Source organism: Balaenoptera borealis (genome assembly GCF_965194805.1).
Source record: "Balaenoptera borealis genome assembly, chromosome: 14".
Classification (NCBI taxonomy): Eukaryota; Metazoa; Chordata; class Mammalia; order Artiodactyla; family Balaenopteridae; genus Balaenoptera; species Balaenoptera borealis.
Genome location: NC_138875.1, coordinates 64,593,446 through 64,612,989, shown reverse-complemented (window position 1 = coordinate 64,612,989; position 19,544 = coordinate 64,593,446). Strand labels below are relative to the sequence as shown.

At 58.7% G+C, this 19,544-nt stretch overlaps 3 protein-coding genes across 5 annotated transcripts in view; 1 reads left to right on the top strand and 2 right to left on the bottom strand.

Moving 5' to 3' along the window:
- The first annotated feature begins 2,642 nt into the window (after positions 1 to 2,642).
- On the top strand, positions 2,643 to 11,907 carry FAM246C (family with sequence similarity 246 member C). Its single transcript, XM_082354021.1, has 2 exons — positions 2,643 to 6,828; positions 8,413 to 11,907. Exon 2 carries the CDS (start codon positions 10,311 to 10,313, stop codon positions 10,977 to 10,979), a length of 669 nt encoding a protein of 222 aa, XP_082210147.1. The 5' UTR covers positions 2,643 to 6,828; positions 8,413 to 10,310; the 3' UTR covers positions 10,980 to 11,907.
- Positions 11,908 to 12,009: 102 nt separating this feature from the next.
- Positions 12,010 to 15,860, bottom strand: LOC309610769 (carbonic anhydrase 15-like). Its single transcript, XM_082354023.1, is given in 11 exon segments — positions 12,010 to 12,395; positions 12,493 to 12,659; positions 12,744 to 12,776; positions 12,779 to 12,809; positions 13,148 to 13,240; positions 13,341 to 13,385; positions 13,387 to 13,499; positions 14,143 to 14,277; positions 14,280 to 14,312; positions 14,828 to 14,863; positions 15,118 to 15,860. Coding segments are annotated over 11 exon segments (963 nt in total). The 5' UTR covers positions 15,185 to 15,860; the 3' UTR covers positions 12,010 to 12,185.
- A 112-nt stretch (positions 15,861 to 15,972) lies between these two features.
- Positions 15,973 to 19,544, bottom strand: part of DGCR2 (DiGeorge syndrome critical region gene 2) — a 71,220-nt gene continuing 67,648 nt past the window's right edge. For all 3 annotated transcript variants that reach the window (XM_082354019.1, XM_082354017.1, XM_082354018.1), the window contains one exon: positions 15,973 to 18,672. In XM_082354019.1, coding sequence (XP_082210145.1) covers positions 18,416 to 18,672 — 257 coding nt within the window. In that variant the 3' untranslated portion in view covers positions 15,973 to 18,415. The remainder of the gene's footprint in view (positions 18,673 to 19,544) is intronic.

The following is a 19,544-nucleotide window of genomic DNA, read 5'->3' as shown; positions in this document are numbered from 1 at the left end:
GGGCCCTCAGGAAGGCCTGCACTCGGCCCCTGGGCCTTTCTTCTGACAGAGGGGAGATGGGGTGGGGTAGAGTGAGGGTGGGGTTTGGGGGGAGGGGTCTGCAGACTCCCCAGTCTCCCCATCCTGGGTAGAGAGGCGGCCACCCTGAGGGTCCCGGAGTTCTGGGAGGGTGAGACCCCTACTGGGCTTGGCTGGGAACCTCCATGGTGAGGCCCGGGTGCTATGGGCACAGAAACAAGGACGAGGGTGGGGGCGCCACAGGGCTGGAAAGGGTGGCTGCTCACTCCCAGGCCTTGCTGAGTGGGGACCCAAGGCCAGGGTGGCAGGTACTGAGCGGCTGTCCAGCTCGAAGAAGGGAGCGAGTGCCCTGTGCAGTCCAGGGCAGGAGGGGCCGTGGCATCCAGGGGCCTTACACTAAGACCCTCGCTTTTCAAAATTGAGAAGTTAATCGAGCCTGAGGAGAGGGTCGTGGGAACTTCTGATTCAGTCAGAAACCCAGCTTCTGAAGGGGGTCGGGGACGTGGCGGCGGGGGGTGTTCTTGTGGGCCTGAACCCTTAACCTGTGGGGTGTGATGCCACCTTGGGGTAGACTTTGTCAGAATCCAGTCGAATCTTCAGACACCCTACTGGGGTTGGAAACTTGCTTGTTATCATGGGGAAAATCCTCCACGCATTTGGTGACCAGGAGCGTCAGAAGTGAAGTGTTGTCTGTGAAGGGAAGGGAAAACACAGGGAAGAAAGACAAGTCGGGTACAACTGGGTTTTTTCCTACACAGGAAGGAACACACTGAGTTTTCCCCTTTACACCTCCTTGGGGGCCAGGGGCAAGGCGGGGTGGTGGTGGTGGTGGTATCTGTGACCTGCGGCTCAAGGAGCAGGACACACACTGGCCCCCAGGCAGGAAGCTGTTGGCATGGTGGGCAGGAGGGGGCGTGTCCCTGGGGGCAGGTCCAGAGCCCAGGCTCTGCAGGGAGTGGGCAGGAGCCCTTGGGTTGGAGGGTGAGGGCAGAGGGGATTCTGATCAGTCGTAGGTTTTTTTTTTTTTTTAAAGGAACATTTTTTTAAATAGATCTTTATTGGAGTATAATTGTTTCACAATACCGTGTTAGTTTCTGTTGCACAGCAAAGCTAATCAGCCATATGCATACACATGTCCCCATATCCCCTCCCTCTTGAGCCTGCCTCCCATCCTCCCTATCCCACCCCTCTAGGTCATCGCAAAGCACCGAGCCAATCTCCCTGTGCTATGCTGCTGCTTCCCACCAGCCAACTGTTTTATACTTGGTAGTGTATAAAAGTCGATGCTACTCTCACTTTGCCCCAGCTTTGCCCTCCCACCCCATGTCTTCAAGTCCATTCTCTATGTCTACCTCTTTATTCCTGCCCTGCAACTAGGTTCATCAGTACCATTTTTTTTTTTTTTTTTAGATTCCATATATATGCATTAGCATACGGTATTTGTTTTCCTCTTTCTGACTTACTTCACTCTGTATGACAGACTCTAGGTCCACCTACTTCACTACAAATAACTCAATTTCCTTTCTTTTTATGGCTGAGCAATATTCCATTGTATATATGTGCCACATCTTCTTTATCCATTCATCTGTCGATGGACATCTAGGTTGGTTCCATGTCCTGGCTATTGTAAATAGTGCTGCAATGAACATTGTGGTGCATATCTCTTTTTGAATTATGGTTTTCTCAGGGTATATACCCTGCAGTGGGATTGCTGGGTCATATAGTAGTTCTAGTTTTAGTTTTTTAAGGAACCTCCATACTGTTTTCCATAGTGGTTGTATCAATTTACATTCCCACCAACAGTGTAGGAGGGTTCACTTTTCACCACACCCTTTCCAGCATTTAATGTTTCTAGCTTTTTTGATAATGGCCATTCTGACCCGTATAAGGTGATACCTCATTGTAGTTTTGATTTGCATTTCTCTAATAATTAGTGATGTTGAGCATCTTTTCATGTGCCTCTTGGCCATCTGTATGTCTTCCTTGCTGAAATGTCTATTTAGGTCTTCTGCCATTTTTTAACTGGATTGTTTGTGTTTTTGATATTGAGTTCCATGAGCTGTTTGTATACTTTGGAGATTAATCCTTTGTCCATTGTTTCATTTGCAAATATTTTCTCCCATTCTGAGGGTTGTCTTTTTGTCTTGTTTATGGTTTCCTTTGCTGTGCAAAAGCTTTTAAGTTTAATTAAGCAAGTCCCATTTGTTTATTTTTGTTTTTATTTCTGTTACTCTAGGAGGTGGGTCAAAAAAGATCTTGCTGTGGTTTATGTCAAAGACTGTTTTTCCTATGTTTTCCTCTAAAAGTTTTATAGTGTCTGGTCTTACATTTAAGTCTTTAATCCATTTGGAGTTTATTTTTGTGTATGGTGTTAGAGAGTGTTCTAATTTCATTCTTTTACATGTAGCTGTCCAGTTTTCCCAGCACCATTTATTGAAGAGGCTGTTTTTTCTCCATTGTATGTTCTTGCCTCCTTTGTCGTAAATTAGGCGCCCATATGTGAGTGGGTTTATCTCTGGGCATTCTATCCTGTACCATTGATCTATATTTCTGTTTTTGCACCAGTACCATACTGACTTGATTATTGTAGCTTTGTGGTATAGGGACACCTATATATTCGCCACCAGGGAAGCCCTGAGATTTTTCTTGTTTCTTGAGGTGAGATTGAATTGTTATAAACTTCCCTCTTGGAACTGCTTTTGCTGTGTCCCATAGGTTTTGGGTCATTGTGTTTTCATTGTCATTTGTTTCTGTTTTTTTAAAATTTCTTCTTTGATTTCTTCAGTGATCTCTTGGTTATTTAGTAGCACATTGCTTAGCCTCCATGTATTTGTGTTTTTTTACAGTTTTTTTCCTGTAATTGATTTCCAATCTCGTAGCATTGTGGTCAGAAAAGATGCTTGATACGATTTCAATTTTCTTAAATTTTCCGAGGCTTGATTTGTGACCCAAGATATGATCTATCCTGGAGAATGTTCCATGTGCAATTGAGAGGAAAGTGTATTCTGCTACTTTTGGGTGGAATGTTCTATAAATATCAATTAGATCTATCTGGTCTATTGTGTCATTTAAAGCTTGTGTTTCCTTATTTATTTTCTGTTTGGATGATCTGTCCATTGGTGTAAGTGGGGTGTTAAAGTCCCCTGCTATTTCTGTGTTACTGTTGATTTCTCCTTTCATGGCTGTTAGCATTTGCCTTATGTATTGGGGTGCTCCTATGTTGGGTGCATAAACATTTATAATTGTTATATCTTCTTCTTGGATTGGTCCTTTTATCATTATGTAGTGTCCCTCCTTATCTCTTGTAACAGTCTTTCTTTTAAAGTCTATTTTATCTGATATGAGTATTGCTACTCCAGCTTTCTTTTGACTTCCATTTGCGTGGAATATCTTTTTCCATCCCTTCACTTTCAGTCTGTATGTGTCCCTAGGTCTGAAGTGGGTCTCTTGTAGACAGCATATATATGGGTCTTGTTTTTGTATCCATTCAGCCAGTCTGTGTCTTTTGGTTGGGGCATTTAACCCATTTACATTCAAGGTTATTATCAATATGTATGTTCCTATTACCATTTTCTTTATTGTTTTGGGTTTGTTTTTGTGGGTCTTCTTCTTCTCTTGTGTTTCCTGCTTAGAGAAGTTCCTTTAGCATTTGTTGTAAAGCTGGTTTGGTGGTGCTGAATTCTCTTAGCTTTTGTTTGTCTGAAAAGCTTTTGACTTCTCCATCGAATCTGAATGAGATCCTTGCTGGGTAGAGTAATCTTGGTTGTAGATTTTTCTCTTTCATCACTTTAAGTATATCCTGCCACTCCCTTCTGGCCTGCCGAGTTTCCACTGAAAAATCAGCTGATAACCTTATGGGGCTTCCTTTGTATGTTATTTTTTGTTTTTCCCTTGCTGCTTTTAATATTTTTTCTTTGAATTTAATTTTTGTTAGTTTGAATAATATGTGTCCTGGTGTGTTTTTCCTAGGATTTATCCTGTATGGAACTCTCTGTGCTTCCTGGACTTGGGTGACTATTTCCTTTCCCATGTTAGGGAAGTTTTCCACTATAATCTCTTCAAGTATTTTCTCAGACCCTTTCTTTTTCTCTTCTTCTTCTGGGAACCTGATAATTCGAATGTTGGTACATTTAGTGTTGTCCCAGACGTCTCTGAGATTGTCTTCAACTCTTTTCATTCTTTTTTCTTTATTCTGTTTCTCAGCAGTTATTTCCACCATTTTGTCTTCCAGTTCACTTATTCGTTCTTCTGCCTCAGTTATTCTGTTATTGATTCCGTCTAGTGTAGTTTTCATTTCAGTTATTGTGTTGTTCATCTCTGTTTGTTTGTTCTTTAGTTCTTCTAGATCTTTGGTAAACATTTCTTGTATTTTCTCAATCTGTGTTTCCATTCTATTTCTGAGATTCTGGATCATCTTTACTATCATTACTCTGAATTCTTTTTCAGGTAGATTGCCTATTTCCTCTTCATTTATTTGATCTTGTAGGTTTTTATCTTGCTCCTTCATCTGTGACATATTTTTTGCCATCTAATTTTTTTCTTTTTTTTAATGAGTGGGATTGTGTTCCTGTCTTACTGGTTGTTTGGCCTAAGGCTTCCAACACTGGAGTTTGTAGGCTATTGGGTAGAGCTGGGTCTTGGTGCTGAGATGAGGAACCCCGTGAGACCTCACTCAAATGAATATTCCCTGGGGTCTTAGGTTCTCTGTTAGTCCAGTGGTTTGGACTCGGATCTCCCACTGCAGGAGCATCCCCCCAACCCTGGGCTCGTGAATCAAGATCCTGCAAGCCCAATGGGGTGGCAAAAAAAAAAGAAAAATAACAAAGTAAAAAATAAAATTAGAAAAGGAAACTAACAGATATGTTAGAAAGAATGTAAAAATTAAAAAACAGATGAATCAACAACTGGAAGGTACATCAGTACCACAATAGTAAAAAAGAGGAGGAGGGAAAGGAAAAAGAAAAAGTGGGGGGTGGGGAGGAAAGGCCTTGGATGTGCAGAGTGGGGCCTAAGCAAGGGTGAGGTTTGGGTGGTGGGCAGGGCCAATGCTCAGTACTCACAAGGCTGGAAAAGGCCCTGGGGGCTGTGGAGGGTGGGACTTAGGCTCAAGGAACAGAAGGGGCCCAGGGTGCCCCCCACCTAGGTCCCAGAGAGCCTGGGACCTCACCTGGGAGCCCAGCAGGCTTCCTGGACTCAAGTGGGCGGGGCAATCACCCTCCATTCCTCTCCTGCTCCTCCTGCAGGGCCCCTCCTGCCTGCCTCTCCTGATCTCCCTGGCCTCCCTCCTATGCCCCCAAGGACCCACGCAGCCTGGAGGGGGCTTGGAGGGCAGGGGACCAGCCTGGGAGCTCGGCAGGCTCCCCATGCCCAAATGGGTGGGGTTAACGCCCTCTGCTCCTCTCCTGCTCCTCCCTCAGGGCCCCTCCCGCCTGCCTCTCCTGATTTCTCCAGCCTCAGGGGCGCTGATCTTGCCTGGCCTCCACTTACGTCCTACCGGTTCACTTTGGGGTTCCTCTCGTCTCCTTGGGGGTCAGAGTCCCCCACCAGCGCCCGGCAGGCACCCTAGTTGTGGGGAGATGCTAACTCTGCGTCTTCCCACACTGCCATCTTGACTCCTCCCTCACAGGAACATTTATTTATTTATTTATGGCTGCATTGGGTCCTTGTTGCTGCACCAGCTTTCTCTAGTTGCAGCGAGCAGGGGCTACTCTTCGTTGTGGTGTGTGTGCTTCTCATTGCAGTGGCTTCTTGTTGCGGAGCACGGGCTCTAGGTGTGTGGGCTTCAGTAGTTGTGGCACACGGGCTCAGTAGTTGTGGCTCACGGGCTCTAGAGCTCAGTAGCTGTGGCACATGGGCTTAGCTGCTCCGCCGCATGTGGGATCTTCCCAGACCAGGGATCAAACCCGTGTCCCCTGTGTTGCCAGGCGGATTCTTAACCACTGTGCCACCAGGGAAGTCCCCAGACGTAGGTTTAACAGGCTTGCCTGAGAGGGTCAGGGCCAAAGCCAAGGACTGGAGAAGTGAGGCCAGTGGGGGTATGGTGACTCTGTCTGGGGGGCCAGTGCAGCAGCAAGAAGCGCCAGGGTCTGGGGTGGCCGGGAGGGTGTAAGTGGAAGGGCACAGCCAGCTCTGTCAGTGCTGCTAAGAGATCAAAGATGAGGACAGAGAGGTGACCTTTGGCTACAGGGAGGTGGAGGGGCTCCTGATGGGGCCCAGCCCCATCCCCCAGGAATGATGAGACGAGGTCCATCCCAGGGGTCAGTCGAATGGAGACCCCGGCTCAGCTGGCAAGAGAAGGGGGACCCCGAGGACCCCTGCATGGGCAGCGTGCCCGTCTGCGGCAGCCCTCCCTGCTCTGCCCCATCTGTGGGTGGAAGGGTGATGCAGAGTGGTGACTGGCCTCAGCTGCCCAAGGTTGGGGAGCTTGTCCCATTGAGAGCCGAGGCTGGGCCCTCAGGGCACACACAGATGCTGGCATGCCTGATGCCCCACCTGGGGCAGGTGGGGGGCGAGGGGCCCAGCCCAGACTGGTCAGAGCTACTCCAGGCTGCTGACGCCAGGACCAGGCAAACAAAGCCATTACCAGGTAATGAACTCATTACTGAGGTCAGGCAAGGTCAATACCGGGTAATGAGTTGCCCCCCACAGAGCCACCTGACCCAGAACAGTTCCCAGGGAATGCCTGGGTAGCTAGAGCCACCAGGAGGCCACGGCACAGTTCCAGGGCCTGGTGGGCAGGGGGTGTTCAGGGGCAAGGTGTGCCCGAGTCCAGCGCCCACAGGAAGCCCCGTTCCAGCACTAGGATCCAGAGTGAGTCACTTCCCCTCTCTGACCCTGTCTTTTAAGGAGGGACCTCAGGCCTCAGGCCTCCCCTGGCCGCTGCACGCCCTCCTGCCTCTGTCGCCTCTGCGCCCTCACCGTCTCCTGGCCAGCAGAGACTCGTCTTGGGCTCTGACAGGGGTGGGGGTGGGGTGGGGAGAGACAGGCGAGGCCACAGGGACCACCAGTGGCCCGTGAGGCAGGATGAAGCTGCCCAGAACTGTGCTGAGCGATGGCTTGAGCCAGACCTGCCGGCTTAGTCCACCGAGGTCCCACAACATGGCCTGCACTCTGGGGGTTGAAGGGCACCATAGCCTTCCCTTCCCTAGAGCCCAGAGCCCGCGGTCCAGGCCCCTGCCAAGATGGCTTGCTCACCCTCCAAAGGCCCAGCCAGTCTGGCCAGATGGAGAGCACAGCCCCTACCCTAGAGCCCCGGGCCACACCACCCCTTCCAGGACCAGCTCCAAAACTAACCCCCATCCCACCCGGTGGGTGGCCTGCACGGAGGTCCTGTCCCCCTTGGGCCCTTGCCTGGTGTGCCCCACCCCCCAACACAGGCCCTCAGATCCTGCCGGCTTCAGGACCGCCACCTGCCTCGCCACGTCCCCCACTTTGCCAAGAACCTGGTGGGCCTTCAACTGCAGAAGACAAACACCTCTGTGCCCTCAGCACCCACACTCCCCCTACCTCGTGTGGTTGGGGACCTGGGGACCTGCATTACCAGATGCTCCCCTGAGGACTGTGGGCTACAGTCGCATGGCTGCTCCCTAGCCGCCCCCCCAAGGCCACCAGAGCTCCTCCAACATGCAATGCCCTCTTGGCTCCCGACTGCCCTCAGGCTCTGGGAAAGAAAACCTCCCGCCTAGGTGGCTGCCAGGGTTTAATTGCAACAGAGTGCAAGGGTGACCACAGGGAAGTCACAGGGAGTGACCACCCCCTTCTCTGGGCAGAGGCTGAGCCCAGGGCGGTCTCTCCTCCCTGAGTTAATGAGCAGCTACTCGCCCACCTTGTCTGGTGGGGGGGCTGGCCTGAAGGCACAGAGCCCGGCCGGGGACAGCCCGGGTGGGTCGGTGGCTTCCCACAGACACGGCTGGCCTTGCCCCTGGCACACAGAGCGGGACGGGATTGGGGAGTAGCTGGGCCTGTCAGCGCCCCCATGCAGGGAGCCCCCTGGCAGGCTGGCTTCAGGGCTGTGAGGAACTTCCGGGAGGACCTGGAAAGCAGGCCTGTGTGCAGCCCCCCACCCAGCAGCTCTGTCCCCTGAAGGGACAACAGCCACTTGGCTCTGACCAGCCAGCTCCGGCCAGGGCACTCCAACCTGGCTCCGCACTGCAGGCCTCACCTGCGCCCTGGCCTCTCCACTGATGAACATGGGGCCAGGGTCACCACAACTTGCTTCCTGATGCTCACTGAATTTGACCTCTGGGGATCAGAGTCGTGCTGACCACCCCTGCCTGTTCGCCCCAACCAACACATCTGCAACACCCCTCAGGACCCATGGGGTCCCCAGGGCCTCCCCTCCCAGTCTGTCTTTGCTCCTATCACACCCCCTCCTTCGGCCTCTGTCTTCCCCAGGCCCAGGCTGCCTGGGCAGCCCACTCTAGGCCCTCCTGGCTCTCACATCCCTAACTGCTGGTCGGCAAATCTGGAGTCCCTCCCACACCCGCTCCCACTCTCTTGGCCTCCCTGCTGTCCCCTCCTGGGGACCTGAGGGCCTCCTGCATTTCACAGGTAAGCCTCAGAGAGGGCAGAGCCCTCGGGTCACACAGCCGGGCTCCAGCAGGCCTGGGGAGGAATCCAGGGCTCTTGTGTCAGTCGTACTTTAATTATGGAGGGGAGGGTGGTGGTGGGTACGGTTAACAAGGCTCTAGGGAGCAGCAGAGCCACAGGCTGGAGGTCCTGAGGGGCCAGGTGACTCAGCAGGAATGGAGGGTCAGAGGGGTTGACAGAGCACCAAATTCTCCCCTCTCCCTGCACCTTCCAGAGCGACAGGCTCCAATGAATGAATGAACCGAGGGGATCCAGGCCTCTTCACAGTGGCCTGGGGCCAAGGCTGCCCAAGAACAGGGTCGACGGCACCCCCCAATCTCACACACACACGCACACGTAGGCACAGAGCTGCAGAGAGGGTAGGCCCCGGTGGGCCCTGGGGACACAGGCTCCAGTGGCTGTCTTGCCATCTGCCCTCCCAGCCCAGCCTGGATCCATGCCAGGCCCTCCCTCCCCACAATTTGCTGGGGAGGCCCCAGGGCATCCAGAGTCCTAACTAGCCCCTTGGGTGCCGTGAGCACAACATGTTGGCAGGGGATACTGCCTTCCAGAGAGGCCCACAGCACACTGCCCACGGCCCGGTGATGGGCACGGGCAGCAGTGCATGTGCCAAGGCACCAGGGTGAGAATGAATGGGGTGCAGTGGTAAAGTGGGAGGGACAGGAAAGCCAGCAGGGATGGCCATGAGGGCCTTGAATGCCAGGCAAAGGAGGTGCACAGCTGGCCAGGGGTGGGGTGGCCCCACTCGGGACTCTCAGCCCCAGATTCATTCACCCAAGGACTTCATCCAACATCCAGCCCGCTCAGCACCACTGGGCCCGTACTCAGGATCCTACTGTGGATGGAGGTGGACAGAGAACAGAGCCATTTAATCATGATTGCGAGGGTGCTGTGGGGGAGGGGCCTGAGTTCCCTGGTAGGGGGTGAGATGGTCAAGGAAGGCTGCCCTGGAGAAGTGGGATGAGTGGGAGCAGCCAGGCGAGGGGGGAGCAGGGGGCACATTCCAGGCCAGACAAACAGCCTAGGCAAAGGCTTAGGGGGTGAAGACGGTCACTGGGTTAGAGGAGGAAGAGGACAGGGTCAGTGCACACAGCAGCGAGGGATGGGCTGGACCTCCAGCAGCCTCCTGAAGGCAGGGGCCCAGCAGAGAGCAATAGGGATCTTGAATTCAGGGGCAGAAGTGCATGTTGTGTGTGGGCTGTAGGGGAGCAGTGCAGAGATAGCAGCCTGGACTGTGGTATGGGAGGAGGTGGCCCCAGCCAGTGAGGAGGGCTTCAGGCCGTGACTACACCTGCCTTCCCCTGACTGTGATGGGGACTGTGGCTTCGAGCAGAGTATGTGAGCTCGGTTCCCCACTTGGGGTTGGGCGCTTCCATGTCCCCATCACCTCTGCCCAGAAGCCTGTTCAAGCCCCTTGTTGGGACCCACTGACAGCGCAGCACCGCGGGCAAGTCCTGCACACTCAAGCCTTTGGCGTCGTTCCCCCGGTTCCCCGGGGCCCCATTCGCCAAGGTTTCTGCCCTGCCGGGGTTCCGCGGGCCCCAGGCCAGATTCCCCGAGGCCTTGGTCGTTCCCACAGCCGTCCCGGAGGCCCTCTCCACGGAGCGTCTCCCGGGCCCCATTGATCGCTAGGCTACGGGCTGGGGCTCCGGCCCGGCCGGGCTCTGGAGGCGGCGGTGGCGGTGGAGGCGGCGGCGGCGCGGATGGCGGCAGAGCCCCGGCGCCCGTGGGCCCAGGCGCGCAGCGCGTACGGTGCCAGTGAGGCGCTGCGGCGCGCGGTGGGCCGCCGGCCGGACCCCGGGCCGCAGCCCCACAGGCCGAGCCCCAACGAAGCCCGCGCCCCAGGCCGCCTGGCGCGCCCGCGGTGCCAGCTCCGGGCTGAGGCGGCGGCGCGGGCCGACGCGCCCCGGCTGCCACGGCTGGTGGAGCGCGCGGGGGCCGCGGCGGGGGCCGGGAAGCCCGAGGAGGCGCGCAGCCGCGGCTCCGTGTGCTCCGTGTGCGGGGAGCCGCGCGGCGGGGCCACCTACCCGGCGGGCGTCTTGGAGGTGAGCGAGCGGCAGCTGCAGGAGGGCCTGGCGGCCGTGCGCGCCGAGCTGGGCGCGGGGCTGGAGGCGCTGCGCGCGGAGCTGCGGGCCCAGCTGGACGCCCTGCGCGCGCTGCTGCCGCTTCCGCCACCCGCTCCCCGCGAGCCCCGCGTTCCTCGCGGCCCGGCCCTGCTGCGGGCGCTGGGCACCGTGAATGCCCTGGCTGCGGGCGCGAGGCCCACCGACAACGCCTCGGACAGCCCGGCCGACGGCGGCGCGAGCCGGGCCCCGGCCCGGAAGAACCTCAAGAAGACCCCGCCCGGGGCCCCGCAGGGCGGCGGGGATTAAGCGCAGAGAGAGGGAGCCCGGGGCGAGGGCCTGGCGCGCCGCCGCCGCCCGCCGCGGGGCTTTGCTACCTGGGACCGGCCAGGTGGCTCGTGGAGCGTGGCTTGGAGCGAGAAGGGTCCTCCGACGCCGCCGGCTAGCGCTCTGGTATCGGAAGGGGCTGGGGAGTGCGGCCGGCTCTGCGCAGCTGGAGCCGGAGTCCGGGCGGGGGTAAGGGTCGGGCCAGGGGTATGTCAGCCTCCCGGAGTGAGCGCAGCGGGAGAGCCCAAGGTCTCCTCTGTCTGGGGGAGGTGGTTGCAAGTGTATTTTCTTGAAGGGTTTCAGGGAGGAGGCCGGGCCTTCATGCAATGGGGTGGAGAGTGTGACCTACACACCAAGTGACAGACACCGGGGACACGTGGGCTGCTGGGACACTGTCACCTGGACACAGGTTCACTCAGGACAGTGTCACTCGGATGTACGAGCACATTCTACCGTGGGCCCTGGACACCAGCCTAACTCTAGCCAGCTTCACTCTCCTGACAGTCGGGCTCACCCTCTACTGGACAGCGTTGCCTGGACACAGCGCATCTGGTCAGCGCCCCCTGGACTCTCAGCTTTGCTTTGACAGTGACACGGAGGCCACTTACCTTAAGTAGCCTCACCGCAGGCAGTCACCCGACAGCAGTGTCTCTCCAGTGTCAACCTACATCAGACTCCACAGCCCACCTTCCCGGAGTGTCGCCTGGGTCGGGTCTCACCTGGTACAGACAGCCCTTCACTCACTGTCCCTGTCATCAGGACCCACCACTCTGTGCTGCAGAGCTGGGATCCAGCAGCTTCTCACCTCCTGGCCTCTGGGAAATGGCAGCTGGAGGCATCACTAAACCACACAGTGTCTGGGGTGGTCAGCCAGCTCGTTTGTAAAATAAAATAGTAATCTTAGGCTTTAGCAGGTGGAGTTTCTCCTTCTGTCTCATCGGGGGATTCAGGCATAACGTGTAGGATGGGAGTGGGGGTGCCTTCTCCCCGAGAGGGATCTGGGGAGGTCTGGGGTTCTGGATGGGGTCTGACTGGCTGTGGTGGGGTCGGGAAGGGTGGCACAGGAGGCCTCCGTGGGAGCTGCGGTGCGCCCAGGCCGCCCCCCTCCCCCCAGCCACAGGGGGCCAAGGTCACTCTGTGAGTCGTTTATTGCGGGAAGGTGGTCGTGTCTACATCCTAGGGCCCCTGTCAGAGCCACAGGCTGAGCCCCAGGCCCAGGAGAGCCCCGCGCCCTCGGGCCGGGGTGGGGGCTGCCGCGCGGACCGAGGCGCTGGGGAAAGCTACAACCTTGCGTAAGCCGAGAGGCTGCTGCGGCCGTAAGTCCTCCGTGAGCGGCGCGGGGCGGGAGCCAGCGGGGTGGGGGGGGCCGGCCTGGGCCACGATCCGGAACTGGGCCACCTGAGGGTGTGGGGCGGAGGCGGTCAAGGCGCGGCGCACGGGAGTGCGGGGCGGGTTGGCTCGGGGTGGGGGGGGCGGGGAGGGGCGGGGGTTGTACCTGCGCGCGCCCGATGGGGACCGCGTCCTCGAAGACCGTCCAGAGCACCACGGGCTCGCAGCACCGCGTGGTCAGCGACCCCGCGTAGCGGTAGAAGCGCGAGAGGCCAGAGGCGCCCAGCAGCAGCGAGGCCAGCGGGAAGGTGGACGCCAGGTTCACGGAGGCCCCTGGGAGAGAGACGGCGGCGGGTTGGAACCAACCTCCCGGTGTCCGGCCGCCCCGCCCCCGCCGCGGGGAACCGCGCCCCTCACCGTGCGCAGACACATTCTTCAGGCCCGACAGACGGCCGAAAAGTTGGCGTTCTCAGAGTCCTGATCCTGGGAAGGGGGCTCCAAGTGAGAGGGGCTCGAGCGGGGGTCTTAAAAGGGGGGAACACTGAGGGAGGTGTAGGGGAGACTAAGTGGGAAGACAGGTGAAGGGGGTTTGCTGGGGGGAGGGCCACCCCCACTGACCCTGCAGGTCCATGACTTCTCACTGGCCACACCCCCTCACAGAACCCGGTCATCCTATAAAGCCTCTAGGGGCCCCAATGCCCACCCAAGATTACACAGGCCACCTGCCCCCTCTACAGACCCCCATGGACCCCCTTTCTTGAAAGCAGGCTGTCACACAGCAGCCCCCCTCCCTGCCAGGAGGCACACGGCCCCTCCCTCACCGTCAAGAGCACGGCCAGCACTGCCAGACCATCAGGGTGACCTCGGGCCTCCCCTATGCTCTGGTACCGGGTGTTCATATGGACCACGTGCATCTGGGGAGACACAGACTATGGGAGGTAGCCAGCTACTCCCACCAGGCTGCCCTGGCCTCCATGGGGCACTCCCGCCACCCCTCCCCAAGACCAGGCCCACCTCCATGGGGTGGTGCTGCCCGTCCAGGCTGTGCTCTGAGCCTGCTCACCCCGGGCCCCCGCCAGTGGAAGTGCAGCTGCAGGGCACGGTACGCTGGTGGTGGCAGCCTGGCGCCCTGCATCTCCAGCAGGCTCTGTGGACCAGTGTCCGTGCAGAGCACTGAGGGGGAGGGAACAAATGACACCCTCTCTTTCCCGCACTCAGCTGCCCTCGTGCCATTAGGGCACAAGGTGCGAGCAAAGGTACCCCCTCAGGCCAGTCTGCCCCCCGGCTGGGCCTCTTTGGAACTACGACACTCTGGGTGTCCAGGCCCCTCTGCTGGCTGGCCAGGTGGGGCTCCACAGACTGCAGTGGAAACCCCCGACCCTGCACGGAGGGGAGAAGGCGGCCTCCCGTGGCGGGGGTCCTGATCCACCTCAGCTATGGGATTGTTGGGGGTTGTGGTGACTCCGTAAGTTCTGACCTCTGGGTACGCCCTGACTTCTGGTCCTCGGGGACAATGGCTGATTGCTACTGGTAGGGGGTTCCTGGCACCTCTATGTGGGGGTTCCAGACCTCCATTGGGGGATGTCTTGACCACTGTGTGTGGAGCTTCCTGTGCCATTTATGGAGATTTTGATTCCTGTGGGGGCATTCCCATCCTTATGTAGAAGCTCTTAACCCATCTGTAGGGGTTCCTGACCCTTGTGGGGAGTCCTTGGTCTCTGTAGGGTGTCTCATCTCCTGTGTGGGGATCCTGATCCTTGTGCAGGGGGTTGCTGTCCTTGTCTGGGGGAGGGGGGGCCTGACCCAGGGTGCTGACCTGCATGACCATCATTCTCCAGGGTCCACGGGCCTGGAGGTGCTGAGTCATAGCCTTGGAAGATGAAAGGTCCAAGGGTGGGGTCCCACTGGACCCGGTGAAGGTCGATGTTGATGGGGGACTGGCCTGGGCCCCACAGGCTGGGGCCATCTCCTTCCAGTGGGTGGGGCCTGGGGGAACAGGTCTAGGTCTCTAGGGGGGCTGAGACATGGGGGTGCACAAAGGTGGCCCTCCTCCTCCCTCCACACACACCCAGGGAAGAGCCCCCACCTGAAGGGTCACAACTGCCACCCCCCCAAACCTGGCCTGGCCATAGTGTTTGCAACACCATCACAGGTACAGCCCCTACAGGCAGCTGCTCCACAGGGAAGGGGCCTGGGAAAGCCTCCTGGCACCCAGTCACATGCCAACTTTGGGGACCTCCACGACCTGCTCACATGTGGGCTGGCCACACGGCACGCTTATGGGTCCCACCTGATGTGAGCAGCTTGGCACACACAGCAGGACTGGAGAGCACAGCAGCCACAGACCCGGACACACACACAGGGGGACAGTCCACACGCTGTGGGCTCCCAATCGCTGCGACCCAGGACTACAGACAGAAAACCCGCAGAGACCACAGAAGTGCAGTGGACACAGGACACAGACCAATGCCACACAGCCTCACACAACAGTCTGTCCTCACCACACTTTGCGTCCTGGGAGTCATAGCACCAGGCACCTGCAGACGGTGGGAGGGGACTGGGCTGACGCAGGCCATCTGGGCCCTGAGCGCCATCCCAGCCGGGGTCCAAGGGTGGGAGCACAGGGCTTTGGCCAGTGGATGCCAGGCAGACCCTATTCTCCTGTCGCCCCAATTCCAACCTCTCCTCCCCAAAAGACGCCCCCCCCCAACTAGGGGCAGGGCCTAAAGCGGAGAAGAGGGAGCGTCCGGGGAGGGTAGGGCAGAGCAGAAAGGCAGGGTCCTGTGCTCACCCTCCGAGTCGGCGCGCACCACCAGCGGCACGGCGAGGAAGGCGAGCGCCAAGTCTGGGGACCGCATGGTGCTGCAGTAAGTGGCGGAGGACGCGGGCCGAGGAAGCCAGCGAGGGCGGTGAATTTACCAGCGGGGTGTTAGGGGCGTGGCTGAGTCCTGGGGGCTCCAGACGCGGGGAGGGTCGGAGGGGCGGCGCCTCCAGTGGGGAGACAGCTGGAGCTCGCCAGGCACTCGATCCCGGGGCGGGGACGGCTGCCAGCCACAAACTCCGGCGTCGACCCAAGCTGCACGCTTTCACGGAACCCCCACCCCCCAACTATTCCTGGGTGGGGGGATGCTATTACTATGCCCATTTACAGATGAGGAAATGGAGGCTGGAGACCAGGAGCCCCGCCCCGCGAGTAGCCAAGAGAGAAGACGACGCACCGGAATGCGCTCGGCGGGCGCGCCTTCCCAAGCGCGAGGGCCGCGCCCCGAACCCCCCAAGGCGCTGTCCGCGGTGCTGACCGGACCGCCCGCCGCCCCGCAGGTGTTCAGGCCCGAGGGCCGCCTCCCCAAGCCCCCAGGGGCCTCACCAGTGCCTTTCCTAAACCAACCCCTTGCCCGGCCAGCGCGAGGACCCACCCGAGGCTGAGTCCCCTGGGCGCCCTCTTTCCTCACATCAGGAACTGAGAAATTATTGAAAAGACCACGGTCAGAGAACGGAAGGGATAGGTATCTCAGAACCCCACGCCTGCCCTGGCTTCCAGAGGTGGCCCAACTCCTCCACGCAGCCACCTCTGCACCTGTCCCTCGGCCCCAACTTGGCTGGAGCCTCCTGCTCCAGCTGGGGCCGCACCGAGGACGGACCACACTTCTTCCAGAACACAAATTTATTTGGCATTCGGATGAAATGGTTCTCACAGCATCTTAAGAAAAGAATTAGTTGCCAACCCAACCAAAATAAACCCAAACTAAAAACCCTTAGTGAAAGGAAAACATAAACAGGCCTTGAGACAATGGCATATAGACACCCACCCCCACCAAGCAGGTCAGCAGCTCTCACAGGAGCACAAGACTCTCAGCCAGGGCTGGTCGGGATTCGTCTGACCACGGAGCACAACCAGATCTCACGATGGTGGGCCTAGGCAGAAGGCCGACCCCACCTCTCCCCTTGCTCCCCCACCCCCACCCCCACTGGAGCTCAGCCCCTGGGGCACTAGCTCCTGGGGACACTGCGGGCAGCAGGCAAAGCCTGAAGCAGTGCTGCACGTGGGCTGAGCAACCCCAGAGCCCTGGCCTGTCCAGAAGCAGGCCCCCCTCTGTGGCCCCCACGACCTGCTTCAGGCCACCTCCTTAGTGACTCCCACACGCCCAACTGGCCCAGCAGTCCTTCAGTCCCCAAGGAAGTCCCCAGTCCCACACATCTAGTGCCAGCCACCCTGCCCTGTACACACGGGTCTGAGGCCTGGGCCAGAGACATGGGGGCTGGGAGGGACCCTAAGCTGTTGGGGCCAGGCCCCTCTGGGGCTCCACGGGGGAGCCCACTCCAAAGCAGGAGTGCTCAGGACCCTCACCTAGCACCAACAAGGCCTGTGACAGCTGCTCTGTGCCCAGAACACAGTGGAGGCAGGACACGCTTTCTGCTTTGTCTTCAGCAGCCAGTGCAGCCAGTCTCCAGTCCCAGCCCTTGGCAGGGGGAGTGCAGGCCTGCTCGGCACGCAGCCTGCCCGTGTGGGGCTGCCTGCAGCACTCTGGCTCCTGTGGGCCGAGCCCCGGTCTGTGGGCAACTTGAGAAGCTCATGCTGCCCAGGGAAGAACAAAACGGTCCCCAATGAGAGACTCTGAGAATGTGTCCAGAAATAGACTGTGCCAGCGAGGCCTGTCACCACAGAGCACCCACTTCAAGTCATCCCCCACTCACTGCTGGTCTGGGAGGGCGCGAGGGGCCAGGGAAGGGCTCTCTGCTCTCAGCTGAGGGCCACGCCTCGGGGCCGCCCAGCACGCCATGGCTGGCCCTGGAAATGGGGGCCCCAGGCCTGAGTCCCCCTGTACCGCCACCACCTGCAAACACTTAGACACATACACACACATACGCACACAGATACACATGCACACAACAAAGAAAAGATCCAGACATTCAACATAGAAAAGATATGAATGTGCTAAAAATCGCACAAAACCCGCTTAACCTCCAAACCTCAGAAATGCTAAAACCCCGTGTCAGGAGACAAGACCACTGCCCAGAAACAGGCAACAGTGACCCTCAGTCAAAGGCCCCCCAGGGTAGGACACCCAGCACCTTGCTGCTGGGGACAGGAAGGTGGCATGTGGCCACCGGGCACGTGGCTCCAGGGGTGGTGGTGGTGGGCAGCAAGTGGACTTCCGGGAGGTGGACAGCCCAGGATGTGAATTTCAGCCATCCCTCCCCCTAAAGACACAACCCTTATGGCACAAACAAGGTGGGGTGGGGGCAGGCCAGGCCCAGGGGCAAATTCAGCAGGAGTGGGGGCTCCAGAGGGTAGCAGGCAGGAGCCAGCCCCGGTGGCGGATCCAGGGCCAGGACACTCATGCATGGCTAAAGGCCCCAGCCCGACCCCAGAGCTGCCCAGGGTGGGCCACGCATTGCGATGCTGGGGAGAAAATGGTTGGGGTGGGGCCCAGGCCTCCTGGTGTGGAACTGGGCTTCACGGAGCCCAGCTGGAAAGACAGTACAGAGTCCAGCCTCCTTCCCAGCTGTCCTCCTCAGGGCCTCGGGCACCAGGCCAGCCCCCAGCCCCCACAGCGGGATGTTCACAACTGGACCTGGGGGACCACCCCCAGAGCAGCCCTTGTGGCAACAACCTCCAAGGCCATCTGTCTCGACTGCACTGACAGTCCTTAGACACCCGCCACCCGGGCACGCCTTCTTGAGTGGCGGCTGGCAAGGCGCGCACGGCAGCCCGGGCTCCTCTGGAGGGCGAGTGGCAGCAAGCAAGCCCACCAGAGCTGGAGTGTCCAGCCCCGCTAGATCGTATGGCGCCTCCTTTGTTCCCTGCTCCTGACACGTGTGGTCTCATGAACTCTGTCATCCTTCTGCCGTTTAAAAAGAAAAAGTGACCCAAAGCTACGCGTGTGTTTGAAGCCCCCAAGGACCCTCGGGCAGGTGCTGGCGCTCTGGGGGCTGGCGCAGTGTCTGTGTGCCCGCCGTCAGGGGTGCAGCTGTGCAGCTGGGTCCAGGCTCACTCAAGGGCCCCTCAAGTCTCCCAAGGGGATCAGCGTTTTTCTCGATAGCAAACAGGTGCTCCCTGCCCATTTGGGCTGCGGGCCCGCCGTCCTCTACACCACGGTATTGAGGGAACTTCGGCTGTGGCGGCCGCCCCCCGGCAGCGCCTCTGTGGCCAGGGCACTGCCACTCTGGGCAGGGTCAGGGGGCACGAGGAGGACACTGCTGCTGTCGGCTGAGTCTTCCAGTTCGGCCAGAGAGGCCCTGGGGGTGGGCAGGGGCTGCTCCAGGCGCCGGGGTGCTGCACCCTCACCACCACCATCCCCTGTGGTCGGTGGGGCGGCCTCTGCTGGCTCAAAGGCGTCATCATCTGTGGGAGGAGATGGGGGTCAGCAGGGGGTGGTCCCGGCTCAGGGTATGCTCTTCCTGCTTGCCTGCTCCCACCAACACCACCGGGCAGGGGACAGCCTGCCCCACAGGGCTCCACCGTGCTCACCCCGTACCTTTGCCATGCAGTGGGCTGCGTGGGGCTGGAGCAGGGGTACAGCCGTGAGCAAAGCATGATGTGTGCGTAGGGGACACGCTTTGACTGAGTCAGCAGATCAAAGGGAGGGGAGGGGGAAACCCTCTCAGACTCTGGGGGTCCAGGCAGGGCTCACATGTGTTACACATGGGCTGGAACACGGGGGCAAGTGCGGGAGATGGGCCAGAGCAGGCAGCCCAGCCAACTGTCTGGGGTCTGCAGAACACCCTGGTCTGAGGGAGACCTGGTGGCAGCCCCTCCTTATTCCCGCAGATGCTCTCTGAAAGCTCAGGGCTCAAGGACCCAGCACCGCCGTTCCCCTGGCCAACACCCCCGGCCCAGCAGTCCTGCCGTCCTGCCCCGGGGAGCATTTGCTCCCCTGCAGCCTGGTCTACGGAGGCATCTGGGACTTGCTCCCCCAGAAGCACCCCTCGTCCTACCCACCCTGGCCCCCTGGATAGCATATTGTGACAATCAAGTGTCCCAAGGACAGAGGTCAAATCCAAGGCTTTCCTGCCTGTGCAGACCACAAAGGACGGGACTAACTGATGGAACAGACCAAGAACACAGCAGTGCCAGCCTTGCAAAGCCCAGCCTGCTGTGTTACATGTGTGCATGTGTGTTTAACACACAGGGAATCGGGATGGGACACCTGCGTGCACACCAGGGACAGGGACAGGTCGGGCCATGGGCAGGACACCTGCTGTTCTTTCTGCTTT